A 19,291-nucleotide genomic window follows, 5' to 3' on the forward strand; every position below is an offset into this window, starting at 1 on the left:
CTCAGTTAATTTGCAAATTGTCTTTATTTTGATGATTCTTCAGTGAAGTACGTTTTCTTCTGTCACCTCATTTTGATTTGTTGCAGTTGAAAGGCTGTGCCACTAAAAAGGGTCGAGATTAAATTACCTGTATTATATTTCTACAAACATAGCTATCATAATGATGATGATCATAATAAAAGTAAAGGGGTGTTTTTTGTGATGGAATTCAAGGGGCATATTTTATTTTGTAGTTAGCTTCATTGAGCAAGTTTATAGAATCAGATTCTCAGAATAATTTTACCGTACAACTTAAAAAGTAAAAGTTTCACCAGCCGTGTATTCAGTCCTGGTCCCTGCAACCAGCAAGCAGCTAATGAATTCTTCCTAGCATCTAATTGCTTCTTGCATCATCTTCTCATATGTGTACCTTGTTACAACCTTTTTAGCAGATTTCTTTGATCTTGGCTTGTTAGTAAGATTAGGTGTTAATAACCTGATGTCTGTACACAACCATGTTTGTGGTCCAATGGGAGGGTAAAGCTATATCATTATTATTTTTTTATATAAACTTTTCTTGGTTTCTCAAAGGTAGTGGTGACCCTGTCCCTCCCCATAAAAGTTAAGTCACTATGATGCAGTATGAATGCACTTTCAGATCAGGTGAAAGTTTATAATTCTAAAGGTGTCGATGGATCAAGAGCTCCAATTTATATGTTCAGTATAATTCTTCATAATGTTGGAAAAGAAAAATAGTTTTCCCTGTGAACTTGAGATTCTTCCTCTTGTAAGAACTGCAGAAGTTGATGCCTGTGGCTTCTGGCCTTGGCAGCACCACTACAGCAATATCATAGCCAGAGTTTATGGGATGACAGATGGCATAAGAGTGAAGAAGTAGGGAGCTGAATAGATACATTCTCAATTACATGAGAGAGAGCATAGTCATACCTTTGAGTTTTCACAAGTTAATTCTTGTGTAGAGGAAGTTTTGTTGTTAACAGCAGCACTCTCTGACTTTTATTTTCCTTAAGAAACAGGTGTCAAAGACTACAGTAGAGTGAGTAGGCGAAATCTTTGTTTGCATGTCCATAAAGTATCTCAAGGAAAATGTAAGAGTAATGTCCTCGGAAAGGAAAACTGGGAGGCTGAGGGAAAGGGGTGGGAAGGAAACTTGCTACTGTTCATCTTTCTAAACGTTTTCAATTTTGAGTCATGGGAATATATTTCCTATTTAAAAATTTTTTTAACCTGAAATAAACATATGGTATAACCAACATGTGTTTTATAGATATAGATATAAAATGATTTATAATTCCAAACCCCCAAATACCTATTTATTTTAATAATATACCTTTACATGTGATTATGTAAGTCCGTGCTGAAAATTACTAACATAAGCACAGAGCCTGAACCAGTTCTACCGTGTAAATAGTACAAGTACAATAATACAAATGGATTGCAGGACCAAAAACCAAACCACTTCAGAAAAAAAGTGTGATGTCCTGGACGAGATTCGCAGACCGACTGCATGGTTGTAACACAGCATCAGCTTTCAGATAGCCTGTCTCTTCTCCCTCTTGACACCCCTCCCCTCATTAAAAAAGTGCCATGACGTAATGATGATGGTGTTCCTCCTTTGTTACTGTTATCAGACATCACCACTGAGTTTACTGGATAACTTGTTAAAAATATGTAAAATCACCCAACACCTGGTGAGCACATGGTTTCTATCTGAGACTTAAGATACAGAGACTGGGGTTAAATATGAGCAATATGTTAGCAGCTTTCAATAGATGAAGCAGAAGTTCCTAGAGAAGTGGATCCAAATGACTTAGGTGCCCCCTCTGTAGCTTACATGAATAATTAAGTAGTTTTTGAGTTGGTAACACACTGGACTTTAATGATAGCACCATTCCCCAGAATGAATGTCTTCAAAGGGGAACCTGGAGCCCTTTTTCTCTGAACATGCTAATTCAACTTCAGAAGTATCCCAGGGGCCCATATTCAGAAGAAACTTGTTTATACATATTTTGAGTTTTCTAGAGGTTTCTCAGCAAAAGTTACTATTAATAATTATATAAAGTTTTTGAAATTTTAAGTTCTAACTTTAGGAGAGAACAGTTCTGGCTTATTTATTTTGATAGTCTGTTATTTTAGTAAAAACTTATCTTCGAATGGATGTTTTTAAATTTTTCTAAAGGAACAAAATGGCTACAAGTCTTGGGCCAAATCAACACCATTCTCGTTCATACCTTTTTTAGAGCTAACCGTTGTCATCAGTGTCTAAAGTGTCCAGAGATGACATGTGTATCTCTAACAAAACTAGGTGTCTTCTTTGTTTTTGTACAGATGTTAATGTCTACATTGCTCCGTACCTTGCCTTTTTTACTTGATGGATCTTGGAGACCATTCCATTTCATACCAATTCATTGAGAGCTACCTCTTCTTTTAATCAGCTGCATAATAGTCTACATTTTGAACTTGAGCCAGTTCCCCTATTTTAAAACACTTTAGGTTGTTTCCAGTCACTATTATAAGTAATATTGCAACAAATATTCTTATATAGATACCTTTTAAGACTGGTGTATGTACCTTACAGGTGTGTGTGCATGCGTGCGCAGGCGCTCAGTCATGCCCAGCTCTTTGCAATCCCATATGATCCCTAACAGTAAAACATCTGGGTCAGGCAACGTTCACTTTGAATTTTAATAGTCACTGCCCAGTTGCCCGTAGAAAGACTATGATTCACTCTCCCACCACCGTGTCTGCAGAGTGCCTGTTTCTCTAGAGCCTTGCCAGCAGTGTTATTGATCTCTGAAACCCTTAACTAGTTGGTAAGTGACATGTAAGTTATATCAGCTTGCATTTCTCATTTTGAATAAGGTAAAACATTTTGCATATTTTTGAAAAACATTTGTATTTCCTTTTTCGGTCAGCTGTTTCTGCCCTGGCCTGTTTTCTGTTACAAATCATACCAGCTTGTGGGAACTTACTGTATTTTAAGGTAGTTAGCTCTTGATCTGCAATTCAAATATTGGGTTGGCTAAAAACTTTGTTCAGGTTTCCCCATAAGAGAGTATGGCAGAACCCAAATAAACTTTTTGGCCAACCGAATATTTCCTCCGTTTTGTCCTTGATTTTGTTGATGCTGTGTTGGCCAAGCAGGTTTTGTTTTGTATCTTTTTAAGTAGTTGAATCTTTTTTTTTTTAAATAGCACATCTGTTTTGTATCTTGTTTGAAATGCCTTTATAAGAAAATTTTCTTATAAGAAAATTCTATGAGTGGTCTTACTATGATAGCAATTTTGAAGGCCCATGCGGGAGACCTGGGTTCAGTCCCTGGGTTGGGAAGATCCCCTGGAGAAGAGAAAGGCTGCCCGCTCTAGTATTCTGGCCTGGAGAATCCCGTGGGCTGTGGAGTCCATGCGATCGCTCAGTGTGAGCGACTTCCACCTTCATGTGAGACAGTTCTGTGAATTTTGATTCAGTAGGTACTTTTTGCAAGCTTTCTATTTTCCCCGGTAATATTTCCACAACATCTTAGAAAGATAGCCATGCGTTGCCCAGAAATGGGTAACTTTTCTCCACGTTTACCTCAAGGAAGTAGAGCTCGGCCTTCCAGAAGCCATGAAAACACGCCTCATGCTTGGTCAACTGTTTCGAGTGAGATGAGGGTGTTCTCGCTCTGGCTGGATTTTGATTCTTTCTGGTTTCTTTGGGCATTTCTCTGTTTGCATTCTTTCTCTGTGTGCTTTTAATACATACTAATTACTCCTCTTTAGATAGAGTTAGGTGAGTAACTTGAGAACAAGGCTCCACTGGCCTGGTCTTGAGTACAAATGACAATGTTTTATAACCAGCTGAAGTGTGGCCCTGATCGTCTATGTTTATGATCACTTCCTCCAGACAGAAGCTTTTTCTCTTTTCTGTTGGTTTTCAGTGTAATCGTTTAATGGTTGCAGTTTCTATGTTAAATAGTCTTAGCACCCACCTTTCATCTTGATTTATTCATGGTTGAGACTGATTTTCTTGCCACCAACTGCCTCCTTTATAATGATGATTGATGAAAGGTGGATCCTTCTGAAGAGCTTTGATCTCCCACTCAAGTGCTCTGTAAATTGCCACTTAGAACACTGCATAATTAATCCTACTAATTTAGTGAGAAATTAAAAGCAGATTAATATAAAGTGAAATGGTCTTTGGGTATTGTGTTGGTGACTCGTGATGGGTTTTTTTGATTACTGTCAAGGTGACAGTCATGTGGGAGTTTATTGCTTGGAGCCACTTTGGCAGTTTTCCTCTGGGCCTTAGAAACTGGAGTAAAGAGTGAAGTTAATCTTACTACTAACAATACAGTAATGGTTTTTGTCCAAAACATTGAGGAAATACTAAGATGATTCATTGAAACTTTATTTTATCAATAGAATATTTTCCTCCTGTCCTCTTCCTAAGTAGAACTTGAATTTTTGGTGAATTAGTAATACTAGGAAAGAATTATTACTATTAATTCATAGTGATGTGACAGGTGTTCAATCCTTGCAGGGTTTGGGCTGCGTGTTAATGTTTGTTTAGATTACTCCTCCAAAATAGGCTTATTATATTTCTGCCTGTAACTTCACTATTATTCAACAACAGGTGAAAAGCTTCATAACTTAGTAATTTTATTTTATTTTTTCTCAAAGGAAATCAACTGAGTAGGAGGAGAAGAAATTGGACCATTTATAGTTGTCAGTGGTTGCACAGTAATTAGCCAGTGCTTGGGATACATATTCAGATTCCAGGCTCTGCGTTATGTGCTTTGTCTATTTCAATATTTTAAGATGCTACTTTCCCACCTTTTTCTGTTTAGTAGTTATTGGAGAAGAATTTCCTTGATGAGAGGGTTAGAGCTTATGAAAAAGTTAATTTTTAATTCTAATTTATTTGAAGTTCCAGATTAAATTATACATTTTAACACTAATTGTGCAGAGAATCCCTGTAGATGTCAAAGAAAACTTCCTGTGTATAGGGCTAGAAATGTGGTCTCAATCACAGAAAATCTATAGGGACATTTTTGACAAAGGGCATAAACATGGCAGAATCATATCTGCTAAAGCTACTCTGTTAAGCTTTATGACAATAGGTGCAAATTTAAAAACCATTTCAATACACATTTTTTGGTCACTTCAAACTCTGTAACTTAACTCTTGTATGAGGTGCAGCCATCTTTCACATCTATTCTTCATCCTAATGACAGCTAATTAAAACAGAGAGTGTTTGTGTTGTGTGCTTTATTTTTCTCTGAAATGACTGTGATGTGAACTTTATGAACAAATCCATTTGTTCCATTACAGTATTTTACTGTTGGATGAAATGCCTGTCTGCATACAGGAAACCTTGTCAGTCTCAGTGCTAATGACATCATGATAGGATATGAAGGACAGAAAACTAGTGATAAAATCAAGGGTCCCATTTTTACTTGGGGGAGGCTCATCTAATGGAACTGAAAGTTAATTGAGATAGATGAAGGCTCCTCCATAGAGATTCATTCCATCGAGGTCAGGGCTGGTCATGTCTGCTGCCTTTGTCAGCCATCATTTCTGTCTTCCATGCCAGATCTATCTTACATTAGGACTGATAACACCTCATATTTTATGGAAGCTTTTCTGCTATAATGTAGAACTGGCATGGCTAGACAGGAAGCATATTTCCACTATTTACAGATGTATGAACACGGAAAGAAAGCATGTGCATGGAAGATGTGTTAGCTGTTTCATAAGGGACTTTAAAGCGAGTGTTCCAAAGGTAAAACCCCATTCAGTAATTTGGAACCAGAACTGGAACCAGTTTATTCTTAAACCCCAAAGAAAATTATGAAGGAAACTGGTGGATGATTTTTGTACTGTTTTCCACTTGCACCTTTTATTTCTGTGGTATGTGTAGCATAGGCAGAGAAATCAGCCTCACTGGTTGTCTCCGTGTTTCTTTCTCCTCAGATGCAGACAGACATGCGGATCTATCTGGAAGTCCACTGAAAAGCAAAAGCACTAGGAAGCCTTTGGCATGTATCATTGGGTACTTAGGTGGGTATTTTTTTAATAGAAGAAGAGCTTGGAGAACAGTATCTGTATCTTATCACCGGCTACTCAAAATGAACATACCCATGTTAAATGTGAGCCTTTCGAGTAGCTGAAATTGGATACCTTCATATGAATAGTCCATTTATTTTATGTGAGAAATGTTTGATTACCAGACCACACAGAGAACATAGTACAGAGTTAGAGATAGGTTTACTTTTCCTAAAAATATAATTGAATAAAAATGTGATGTGTACTGATGTATATAAATACAGATTAAGCAAGAAGAGGAAAATGAGAATCACTAAATTATTAGAGGAGGAATATTCTTTTTTTTAATTGAAATATAATTGACTTACAATGTTATATTAGTTGCAGGTGTACCACACGAATGATTTGGCATTTATACACATTATAGGATGATCACCATGATAATTCTAATTACCATCTGTCACCATCCCAAGTTATCATAAAATTAAGGATGAATTTTTTTTTTTTTTTTTTGGCTGCATCACATGGCTTGCAGGGTCTTTTTTTACTGACCAGGGATTGAATCCAGGCCCAAGACAATGAAAGTGCTGAGTCCTAACTACTGGAATGTCGGAATTCTTAAGGGTGAATTTTTTTTTTAAGATTTTTTGATGGGGACCATTTTTAAAGTCTTTATTGAATTTGTTACAATATATTCTGTTTTATGTTTTGTTTTTTTTGTCTCCAAGGCATGTGACATCTTAGCTCCCCAACCAGGGATTGGACCTGCACCCCCTGCGTTGGAAGGTGAAATCTTAGCCACTGGACCACCAGGGAAATCCCAAAGATGAATATTTTTAATATTTTGATATAAATCTTCCACTATTTTCAAACCCACCTCACCCCTTCCCTTAAATAGAGAAAGATTCATGTACTTTTTTTTAAATAAAAAGAGGTAAAACTGGTGTTTAAACCACCTTTAAACAATATTTATAGTTTTGATGTGCCAATTATGGTTACTTGAGAGGGGAGCATTAGTATTGCTTTCTGGTTTTTATCCTGTTATTTAACTTGAAAATCACCAAATATGGTAGTTCCATTTATATCTTGAAATATAATAAGAATAATGTAACATTACCAAGAAACAAGTTTTTTTTGGCAGAGTTTTAAGATAAATAATTTGTGAAATAATGGTTTCTAAAATGGTTCCTATTATACTTAGGAGCTATAATGGCATGTGTTTATGCTTCTAATATTCTTGCTTTTTCATCTTCTCAGTAAAAATTAGGTATGTGCTCAGAGTTGCATTGAACCTTATTATTTTGTCAGAAAGATTTATACTTATGAAGTGTCCAGACTTAAGAGGTCCAGTCTTTTAAAAATCAAAGTGTAGCCTTAAACTTAGTATATTATCTGGTCCTTATCAGATCATCCTAAGAGTCAGGGTGCACAGCTTCCTCTTTGATGTTACTTTGCCACCTTATTTCCTGTTTTATTCCTTCAGGGCCTAAAGATTTGCTTTGATATCCCCCTAAAATATCACATGGTTATCACAGGTACGACCTAACTCGTGGTGATCTAGTCCATGAAGTTTTCCAACTATGTTCCCTTGCAGGGCCTAATCCTAGAAGCCTCTCCCGCCTTGCAAAGGAAAGTATCTGATCATAAGATGATCATAAGAAATAGAATATGACATTGCATATTAGCATTTCCATAGGTAATTATATCTTCTTATGGGCAAACTGGTCTCTGTCTCTACCAGACAAACCCACAGCGGGGCTGTCCTTACTAACTGAACCACTTCCCTACAGAACACATTTCTGAGTATTTGCTATGTGCAAGACACTTCACTAAGTTATTTAGGGAACACTAAGATGAATATGGCCTTGGAATATGGCCTTTCCCTCAAAAATCCTCCTCTAGTGAGGAAGGCATACAGGTAGAGACAGTGGAGCTCTTCCTGAGTTTCAGTACATAAGCCTGATATCCTGGCCCTCGCCTGGGAAGACGGGGTGGCTTGTGCACGGTTGGCATGCTTGGTGGCAACTCAGGGTCAGTGAGCAGGTTCAGCTTTAGAGAAGAGGTCGCCTGGTTTTAGTGGTAGACGGAGGTCCTTAAATCCAGTTTCTGCAGTGTTGCAATTTATGTCCGTCTACTTGATCCAAAAAGTATTAAGTAGCGCAGGGCTATGTGACTGATAGCAACATACTTCACGTAAACACACATGCAGCACACACACCTTACAGTTTTGTGATATATCCGCTGTCAAAGCTTTCCTTCTGTTACTTCTTAACACTAGTGTTTGAAGTTCGGTGTCAGATTTCATTTGTATCAAACTGTTTTTGGCCGGGCGTGACTGACCCTGGTATTCTGGTTGCAGAGCCAGAGGAGGAATCCTGTTTTCTCAGAAAGCTGCCACACACCAGCTGTGCTGCACGCCTTGTTCCTAGTGTGATGGAGTGCAGAGGTAGTTTTCTGTGAGGCTGCCTCTCCAGATAGACTTTGAATTTCTAATTCCTTCAAGAGTCAGATGCCTTATTCCCTTAGTAAACCTTGTGTTTAAGTGACCTTCTGAAGTGGCTTTTTTTTTTTTTCCTTCTTGTACTCACAACATGAAGCGCAGAGCTTCAGCTAGCAGGGGCAGAACCAGCTCCCTTTCGATAAACAAAGCCATGGAAACAGCACTTGACACTGATTCATTATGCAAGTCCTTGGGAAAACAGGCTGGTCCGTAAGGAACTGGCTCTCAGCTCATTAAGAAATAAGATGTGTGCCCGTTAGCTGGTGGTAAGTGCACACAGATTTTTAATACCATGTTCTGAGTTGAGAAACCTTTCTTCCCCCTGTCAGAGATCCATCCTTCGAAGAAACCTAATGTAATTCGATCTGCACCAAGCCTGCAAACCCCAACCACCAAGCGGATGCTAGCCACCCCGAATCACACGTCTCTGAGCATTTTGGGGAAAAGAAACTACAGTCATCACAATGGCCTGGATGGTATGTAAGCCCAGGAATTCTGGGGGCTGATCCCATAGGCCAGGGCCTCTCTGCCCTTGACTGCTCTGGAGTGTCGGCTGCCATGTACAGGAATGTATAACAGACAGGTTCTTCTTCCCTCTGATTGGACTATGTGGAAAGGGGGATATAAGGGAAGGCTGCTGTGTGCCATAGTGAAGACATTTTGCCAACTGCTATTTCTCCATCTTCTCAGAAGGGACCTTTTTTGCTCCCATTTCCTTTTAGGAGGCTGATTTGTAAATGAAGTCTGTATTTAGCAGGTTGCCTCTGCTGGATAATAATGCTCTCACTGTGATGCACACTCACTGCTCACCTCTGTTTTCTTGAGCAGAAGGGATTATTTTGCCTCGTGTCTGAGACAGCAGTGCTCTCTGGGGGGTTCTTTGGTGTTCTGCGGATCATTTTGAATTTGGCATTTGTCCCTGACTTCATTCACCTTATAAATTTTCTTAATTGCTCAAGAGTACTATAAGTCATGAAAAGAATTACCTAGGTGATGTCCTAAATACAGAAATAATAATTTGTTTGAAATGGGAAAACTGAGAAATATCACCTCTTATCCAAAGTACTTCTCCTGGGCTTGGCCATATAATGACTTTTCAGGTGGAATTGAATTATCTTCCCATTCGGACTATAAACACAAGCATTATAAATCATCTGGGCAGTACATATTGTTCATTTCAATAGTCCTAGAGTTTGAAGCTGTCTTGATTGTTTAAATGTTGGCATTTATTTATGAATAAAACTCCAGGCTTTTCATGCCTTGTGGGACTCTAAATTCCGTCAATGGCAGTAAGTTATTTATAATGAGGCCCTAGAGCAAGGATGTGGAGGAGACCTTCTAGTAATAATTTCCCATGGTTGTTTTCCTTCTGTATGACTTTTGATGGTCATAGTGATGTCAAGATGAATAAAAAATTGAGGGTGAAGAGTTTAGTTTGCATTTATAGGGTATCAATGTGCTGCAGATATGGCTTTCAAGAATTTAGCTGCACAGTAGTCTTGCAGAAATACTTCCTTGTTAATGAGAACATCAGCCATCCTTGCCTCAATATGCCTGATGTCTAGTCAGCAGAGGTCCAAGGAAGGATTGTGTCGAAATGTGGAGACGGGATTCCGTTCCAACTTGTCCTTGCCTGCAGCATGGGACCTTTAGATTCAGCCTTAAATGGAATCAAGAATCTTTCTTGTCCATCTTATCATCTCCCTGGACAGTCTAGGTATGTAGTCCTCCTGCAGAAAGTAAGTTCTTGTTTATTTTATAGTTATATATTCTGTATGGTAAAAAGAGTCTTGTGTGGCTGATGTTGGAACAGTGGCTCTTTAGTGTCTTTCTCCACTCACCCCTCATGGTGATGGTCATTCTGGGCCCCAGTCCTACCCCTGCGTTGTAGCTCCTTCTGTTCTTCCCTTGTATCACAGGACCTTGTCTCTTTGGAATTTCTAGAAAGTGCCGCCATGTAGTGTTCCCTGTTTAGGGTCATTCGTCCCGTTTCCTTCTGAATGGATACTGTTGGGAGGGCACTGATTCTCTGCTCTGAACAGGAGGCACAGACAAGCGCGCCCAGTGAATCCCCGGGGTTATGTTGCTCGAGACCTTCAGCCTTGTTAAGGAAAAGACACTTGTCTCAGTTTCAGAGGAAACGTAGCCGTTGCACTTTTCTCAAGACCCATTTGTGTCTGTTTCCCTGTCGTGGTACAGAGAGGAAGGCTGATTACCTGTGCCTTACCTGCATTATCTCATCTGATTCAGTTGACAGAAGGTTCCAGGTCAGGGGCCTTGACTGTTTTGCATACCGTGGTATCTCCGCTGCCTGGCATAGTGCCTGGAACTTAGCAGGTAATCAGTTAATGTTAGTTGAATAAATGAAAGTGATTGAGAAAAATGAGACCTGGAGAGGTGAATTAAATTTTCCAAAGTTACCAAAGTTGCATAAATGGGCTGGGGTTCCTATTTAGGTGTGACTGATTTCAGAGTCTGCTCTTTTACCCACTGTTATAAATGAAGTTGTGGCTCTCAAATGTGCTGTATTAGCAAAGTAGAGATGACATAAGTTATTTTAACAGCTCATTTAATATGAGAAATCAATATGATAGATGTTGAAGGACAGAATGGGTAAATAGGGAACACTGTTGGACAGTGGGGTGGGGAGAGGAAACAGCCACCATCACTAGAGCTGGGGGAACAAAGTGGAGAAGTTGGGGTCATCACAGCTAGAAGCCCAAGGAGCTGGGACCCAGACCCTTGAGGAAAGAGCACTGCTCTGCTGGTGCTGGCATCTCTCAGCAAGCGCGATGAGGCTGCTTCTGGGAGTGTGAAGTGAAACTGGGAACTGAAACTCACTGCTGCCGACAGGAACAAGAAGAAGCAAGTCTCCTGCCCAGCCTTGCAGGTGCCCTCTAGCCCGCCCCCACTGGTGTAACAGGGATCTGAATGTCACAGGAGAAAAGCATTTGCAGAGTCCCAGCTCCACCCCGCATCACAAAGCCGAGTTTAAGTAGGTGGATGTGTAGCTGAGAGGCAAGAGGGTAACACAAATACATACTTTAGAAAACGTCCCCATTTTTTTATTCCCAGTGGACGTTTTCCTTGGGATAATGGGTCTATTTCTTACTTCCTTAGGATATAAGACACTGACTAACCTGAGTTTCCAAGGTGAACTCGAAAGTACTAGAAAAAAATCTTAGGCTAATAGTGAATTTTCATGGGAGAGTTAATACCATTATACACTGGAATTGATAGGCAGAAATTCATGGAAGAGTCTTACCCTGTGTGATTCAATAATAAAATCAATTAGCATTGCTATGTAATTATCAGCATGTCAGACAGATGAGCACACCAGACAGGATGCTGGTGGACAGAACTAGTCCAACTAGGAGCAAAACCTGATTGTTCTGAAATATCCAGCCAGGCCTCTCAGCTTTGGGGCTTCCTGTCTGCTTCTTCCTTCTGCTTCTTGCTCCCTTTGCTCAGCCTCCACCTTCAGTTGGAGGTTCTTCATGGTGGGAAGAGTCTCTGAATTCCTGCTGGTAGACAGTTTTTTCAGTTCAGTTGCTCAGTCGTGTCCAACTTTTTTGCGACCCCATGGACTGCAGCACACCAGGCTTCCCTGTCCATCACCAACTCCCAGAGCTTGCTCAAACTCATGGCAGTTTTTTACCTGACATTAAAAAAAGAAAGAAAAAAAAAAAACCACGAGTGGGCAGCTTCTTCTTATCTTCTGAAAGTCACTGTCTTTCACCTGGCCTTGGCCCCTTAAAGGCCCTGGTGTGACTAGGGCCTGGGAGTCAGCATTCTGTATCTTCTTAACCCATGGTACCCAGCCACCCACAGACCTCTGTGACTGTCCTAATGGAACTTAGATTCTAAGGGTGAAAACAAAACCTGCACACATAAAAAGCCTCATATTTTGGAGTCAGTGCAGACCTACCCAGATCCATATCAATGTCCCTTTATTTTAGTCTTTGTTGTCAGGCGGTAGTTCCAGTGGTGGCCACATGCCATCAGAGTGCTTTCCAAATCCTGCCCCCTTTTCTGACTTAGAGATGACAGTCTTATTGCCAGCAAGCCAGACGCCTGCCACATTCAGCTGACTTGGGGAACTCCAGGGGCTGTGAGAACAGAAGGCCCTAAGACCAGTGGGGAGAGAAGAGGCCTTACTTTCCATGTCTGGGAGCCCCAAAGGGAGGGCAGCAGGGGAAATGGGATTTGTCTCTGCCGTGGAAAAAAGAACATCTGACTGTTTGGAGTGAGATGGGACGAATTGCTAGCATCTCTGATTATTTCCTGTGTGGCTTTGGGTAAATCATTTGGTTTCCATAACCATTTTTTTCTTCTCTTCTGTAAAATACAGATTTCATTTGCCTTAACCGAGTTGTTACAATGATTAAAAAATTTCACCTGCTTTATACCACTCGGTCTTCCAAACACTTTATGAGGTAGATGTTTTAACCCTCATTTTAATAATAGAAAATCCCAGGTTGAAAGAGGTGAAGGGATTTGCCCAAAGTCACCCTGCTCGCAATTAGCAGAGATGAGATTTTAAACCCCAAATCTAAGGTTGTTTCCACTGGGTGAATAAGGATCCCTGATCTGTGTGTTGAGTACAGCACGTACCTGGGAGACATTTCTGTTTTTTTGTGTGTGTATCAAAGCTGGGTTTGTATTTGTAAACACAGAGAGGAACATAGAGGGCATTTTTCTTTGCTCAGATTGTGAACTATAAGCAAAGCCGTCAGCTCTGTCTCTTGCTTCTGCACAGCTCCTCTGCCTGTATGCTGCTCCCTCCTTTTTCTGGAACTTAGGGGTAGGAGCTATATTAGTGTCTGAGAGAGGGGAGAAAAAAGAAATAGAGAAAACCCACAATCACCTAAAGGTGAGATGTGTCTCAGTTATATTTCCAGGATCGACTCTGACACATAGTGAGTGTTCATTAAGTGTTACCCTGGAGTAGGAAATAGTAACCCACTCCAGCATCTTGCCTGGGAAATCTGAACAGCGGAGCCTGGTTGGTTACAGATCATGGGGTGGCAAGAGAGTTGGGCACAACTGAGCACGCACGCATAACATGAAGATTTCATCTCCTCCTTTAAAGAAGAGCCGTTATTGTTTATTTTGAAAACTGTTAAGTTACCAATCAAAGTTTTTATAGTCATAAGTGAATTGTATATGAATAATGTCAATGCTTTCCTTATAACTACGTTCATTTCTTACCTAAAGGTATGATTCTCAAAACAGTGACTCTTGGATTTGCTTAAAGGTAAATGGATATGTTCCAGTGTATATTTGCACATAGACAGGGCCAGTATTTATAAAGAAAAACTGCCCTTGTTTAAGTTATTTAGAAAAGCATTAAAGATAAAATTTAGTTTATAAAGAGGGCTCATTTAGTTTCCTGTGGGTTCCTGTGGTTAGAGGCCTTAGAGCAAAGGGGATGGAACAGCATCATCCTGAGACAGCGAAGTCTTTCTCAGAGTGAAGGCTGAGTCAGAAAGGACTCCAGGACTGTACAGGTATTTCAAGAGATGCCCCAGGACCCCCTCCCTGCCTAGGCTCAGATGTTTGTGTGTTGGTATATCAGCAGAGCTTCCATTGCACTGCACGGGCACACGGGGACTTCCTACTGTGTCTCCATCTTTATCGCATGGGGAGCTTTGAGAACAGCTTCTGCTGTATAGTCACACAGACCAAGGGAGCGTCAGCTGGAGGTGCTCTTAACCTTCTTCTGAGATGGCATGGCTTTTGTCCCAGGGGTACTACGGAAACAGGACTCAGTGTGTCAGTAAAACCAAAGCAGCAGGCTCAGAAGAGAGGTGAGTTTTCAGTGGGACAGAGTCAGGGCATGTGAGCCAAGGAAATGATGAATTGTACAATAAACTTCTTTTTAATCTGCTCTCTTCTGGCTTATTTCCCTTGAGGTTTGTGAGTATACTGCAGGTTGTTATCTTTCTTATTTGTTTGCTGTGTTGAGTAATATCATTTCTCAATGTCTTTATGCAATGAAGGGAGTATCTGATGGGGATGCCTCTAAGTATAATACTATGATCTGGTATGTGAAGACTGTCCTTTTGATGACTTACTTCTGAAATCAGTGATTCAAGAGTTCCAACTGTTTGCTTCCCACCCTGGGAAATGGGTGGAGGTGAGGCCATTGTACCAGTGAGAGAGCTCTGAAAATGCATCTGCTGTCTTCACAAATCCCGATAAAAATAGGCTGCCGGGAGCAGCTGATGGCACTCCTAGGCATGCTTAGGCCCGGGCTGCCTTCTGTCAAACATTTTTATGTCATTTCAAAAGACTATGATTTCTTTCGAATCTTCTGAAATATTTTTTTTTATGGAAGAACGTTGAGTGCTCCTGGACTCACCTCTGGTCTTCTGTTCTCAAGCTATAATGTTAAAACCTGATTAAATATATTAAAGGACCTTCGAGTTTCTTTTTTCCTTCAGTTTTTATAATGGATTATTATGGGCCCAGTTTATTGAACGTGAAGCAGTTATAGAAGATTATCTAATGTGTCTGGAGAGTCTCAGGACGGTTAAAGCATTATGTGAGGGCAGCGGGTGTTCTCTCACATAGGAGTAGGGGTTCTGAAGGAAGACCGGCCCAAGTACCTTAAGTGTGAGTAATCAGTACCTTGGTGTTTTGGTGTATTCTGGAAGGATGGCAAACTGGCCACCTCAGGGTCCATTGCTGGGTTTACTAGTAAATATCACAGTTTCTCCCAGAGAATACTCTTCTATCCTGCCTCTGAGGAAAATGCTAGTGCGTGAGCCTATAAGTGGTCTAGGTTTAAGACCCTTTCAACAATATGGGGGGCTTCCCTTGTAGTTCAGTCAGTAAAGAATCTGCCTGCAATGCAGGAGACCCTGGTTTGATTTCCTGGGTTGGTAAGATCCCCTGGAGAAGGAAATGGCAACCCACTGCAGTATTCTTGCCTGGAGAATCTCATGGACTGAGGAGCTTGGCAGGCTACAGCCCACGGGGTCACAAGAGTCAGACACGACTTAGCAACTAAACCACCACAGCAATATGGAGATTTTAGAAGAGAGACCCAAGTCCTTGGTAGTTACTCAGAGGTCAACGGCTGTGAGAACCAGCTCTGGCTCCCTCAGTAAGTCTGTTTACCTTCAGGGGTCATGCAAGGAAACCTTTGTAACCAGCCTATCCCTGTGAGCTCCCATCCTCAGTGACGTAGAGGGGGAACCTCTGAGAAAGGAAGTAAACCTCTGACTGAAAAACAGTCCCTATTTTGAGGGGTAATGGTAGATGCTTGGGGAAGGAGAGGGAGGAAGTCAGCAGAGGGAGGGAGCTTCGTCCCTGAGAAGTGAATCTTCCTCAGCAGAGAGTGGACTCATTCACCCAAGGAGCAGTCCATGCCTCCTTGATGCTGGTTTTGTGAAAGCCAGCGGGATGTCAGCATTAGATCTAGATGCCCCAGGAAAGTGAAGCCCAACTCCAGAAGCCAGCTGATTTAGGCATCCCCCTGCCCAGTCTTTTCAGATCCTGGTGAAGAAGTGAGGAGAGGTCTTCTGAATCTGCAGAGTCCCCAGGGCAATGACTCCAGATTACTCACAGCCTCCTTGATTGGGAGACTCCCACTGGGTTCTTGTTAAGCTTCCCAGCCTAGCTCATTATTTTCGTTCAGTGTTTCTTGTTTTCCCTTCCAGATGACTGAGCATTCTCTAAGCTCAGAAAACATCTGAGTTATAACGTATAGCATTTTCCTCCCTCAACCAAATATTTATTTTTATCTGCAACTATTTACATATACATGAATATGAAAAGTCATTAATGTAAAACTGAGGAACAAGCTTGGAGGCAGCTTTGTTAGATGAGCTCCCTAAGATGTGTGCAAAGACCCTTCCCACGATGATCTGGTTGCAGCTTCACTGAGGGCCTACAAGAGCTCTTTGGGGGCAGTTGTTGAGCAAGGCCATGAGTGAGTCCTGGGGAAACAGGGCGGTTACATTTAAGGTATCTGGGACCAGACAGCAGGAAAAAGGATCAAGATACTGGATACTGGACCTCCTACATTGCTTTCTGATTTTCTTCTTGTTTTCCTCCAGTTTTCTTCCCCTGTGTCTTTTTACTCTACTTTCTGCAGAGTACTACTTTACCCTACTTTATATTCCAACCAGGCTTGTCTAATTTCTCCCTAAAAGTTGCCAATTTTTACTTCATGTAATTTCGAAATTGTTATTGGATATATATGTCGTTGGACTTTTTTATGTCTTTTTGACCTTTTTATCACTAGGAAATGATCCTTTTTACTTCTGTTGATATTCCTCTATTTTGTCTGATATTAAAATGAATGTACCAGTTTTCTTTCTCCTTTGTTTTTAGTTTTTTAAATGAATTAAAAAACTAAAACTAGAAAATGTTTCTAGTTTTAGTAAACTCCGAATATAATGATTCTTAATGCATCTCTAAAGTCAGCACAGGTTGTTCTAGCACATATTTTAAATACCTTATAAAGCTATTTTCCATTATCATTTAATTTAAAAACAGCTTTGCTGAGGCATGATTGACATTCAATAAATTATACATATTTAAAATATTCAACTTGATAAGTTTAACATACACACACACACATACCAGGAGCCATCACCACAATCAAGATAATAAACTTGCCCGTCACCCTCAAAAATTTTCTTGCTCCTTTATAATTGGCCCTCTTGTCCTCCCTATCACCCCCACATCATCCCAGGCAGCTGCTGATCTGCTTTTTAGCACCATAGATTAGGTTACATTTTCTAGAATTTTATTAAATGGAGTCATGCAGTATTTACTCTTTATTTGTCAGTTTGAATAGTGTTTGGAGATCTACAAGTTCGCTGATTATTTTTTCAGCAGTATTGAATCTTCTGTTAATCCATCCAATGAATTATTCATTTCATATTTTGTATTTTTCAGTTTTAGAATTCCCATTTAGGTCTTTGATATTTCTCCTAAAATATACCATATTGTCCCCCACACATCCATCTTTTCCAATGTATTTTTAAGACATAGTAAATATTTTAAGTCCATATCTGCTAATTCTAACAACTGAATCATCCATTAATCATCTTCCTACTGACTGTTTTTTTTCTTTTGATTATGGGTTGCATTTTCCTGTTTCCCAGGTCTAACAGTTTTTAATGAGTACTGGTCAGTGTGGATGACAAGTTGTGGAGACTCAGGATTCTATTCTTTTCCTCAATGGAGTTTTTTGGTTTTGTTTTTCTGTAGAATATTCAGATATCTTCTAGCAAGCAATTAAATTTGATGGTCACCTCTTAAGTCTCCTGCATTGGTAGGAGGGCTCTTTACCACTAGCACCACCTGGCTTTATTAGGGCTTGTCTATTTCAGTTATGCTCCTAGTTCCATGAGATTTCAGTGGAAAGACCAAGCTGTTTGCCCTGTCCTTCTAACTCGGTAGAATTTGAATTCTGAACTCTGTCTTCCCAGCACTGGACAGCTGCTGAGGTTGTTGCTTAGCCTCTTTTAACCTTTCCAGTGGGCTCCTTGGAGTCTCATTTTGTGTGTGAGCAGTTCTGAAATCGGCCAGTGATTTGAGAGGAGTGTGTATGTTGATCTGGGGACTCCCCCTTACCTGTGTCCTTCCTTTCAGGATCTCTTCCCTCAATTTCCAGCTGTATTGGCAGCCTTGAACTCTGATCTGTTCCTGATTCCTTAGCTCAGTCAGACTGCAGCTGTCTGCTGGAACCATATCCCTCTTGTACGGCATGGAACTGCTCACAGGGGTACTGTTAACAGTGAATCTCACCTAGTCTCGCCTTTTTTCAAGTCATCTCTCTTCCAGTTTATGCTTGATTTTGGTTGCTCTCCACTATCTTCAAATACTTGCTTTTATATTTTATATAGAATTTATCACTGTTTTTGGCTGGAGGGTTAACCCAATATAAATTAGCCCACCATTATAGGAAGCAGAAGAATTGAGCTTTTGAACGGTGATGCTGGAGATGACTCTTGAGAGTCTCTCAGACAGCAAGGAGATCAAACCAGTCAATCCTAAAGAAACTCAACCTTGAATATTCATTGGGAGGACTGATGCTGAAGCTGAAGCTCCACTACTTTGGCTCACACCACTTGGATGTGAAGAACCAACTCATTGGAAAAGCCCCTGATGCTGGGAAAGATTGAGGCAGGAGGAGAAGGGGATGACACGGGATGAGATAGTTGCATGGCATCACTGACTCGATGGACATGAATTAGAGCAAGCTCTGGGAGATGGTGAAGGACAGGGAAGCCTGGCATGCTGTAGTCCAAGGGGTCGCAAAATGTTGGACACAATTGAATGACTGGACAACGACAATAGGAAGCAGAACTCTTCAGTCCTTCTCTAGGCTCCCTGCCAACTCTGTTGGTTCTCTCAGTTTATTTTGAAATACTGTACTGTTTGTGTCTTGTGGACACTGTATCTTTCCTTACCTGTCTGAGGATATTAATGATAGTGGTTTCTGTTTCTTGAGTTTTCTTCTCCATGAATAATCCATTTCTTCCAATTTGCATTTTTCTCTGTTTTGGTCTCTAACGTTTGTGTTAGAGGTTTCTTCCTGATGACCTTTGGTTGTGTAATAGTGTTTAAGAGTAGGAAACAAAAATCAGATGAAAGCTCTGTGCTTCAGCCTGCAGTGCACCTCGCAGAAAGGATATCAGACCAGGCTGCTTGTTGAGTGGCCCAAGGGTCAGTATCCTCAGGTCCTTTCTGTGGGCTGGGCAGATTTCCCAAAGATGCTTTCCATCTATCTTAGTCCATTCAG

At 40.5% G+C, this 19,291-nt stretch overlaps 1 protein-coding gene across 1 annotated transcript in view; it reads left to right on the plus strand.

Annotated features, from left to right (window-relative positions):
* Positions 1-19,291, plus strand: part of MTA3 (metastasis associated 1 family member 3) — a 168,250-nt gene that overhangs the window by 144,269 nt on the left and 4,690 nt on the right. The window contains exons 15-16 of the mRNA XM_052648380.1: positions 5,955-6,041; positions 8,856-9,002. Of these exons, the coding sequence (XP_052504340.1) occupies positions 5,955-6,041; positions 8,856-9,002 (234 nt within the window). The remainder of the gene's footprint in view (positions 1-5,954; positions 6,042-8,855; positions 9,003-19,291) is intronic.

Source organism: Budorcas taxicolor, chromosome 11 (assembly GCF_023091745.1).
Source record: "Budorcas taxicolor isolate Tak-1 chromosome 11, Takin1.1, whole genome shotgun sequence".
NCBI lineage: Eukaryota > Metazoa > Chordata > Mammalia > Artiodactyla > Bovidae > Budorcas > Budorcas taxicolor.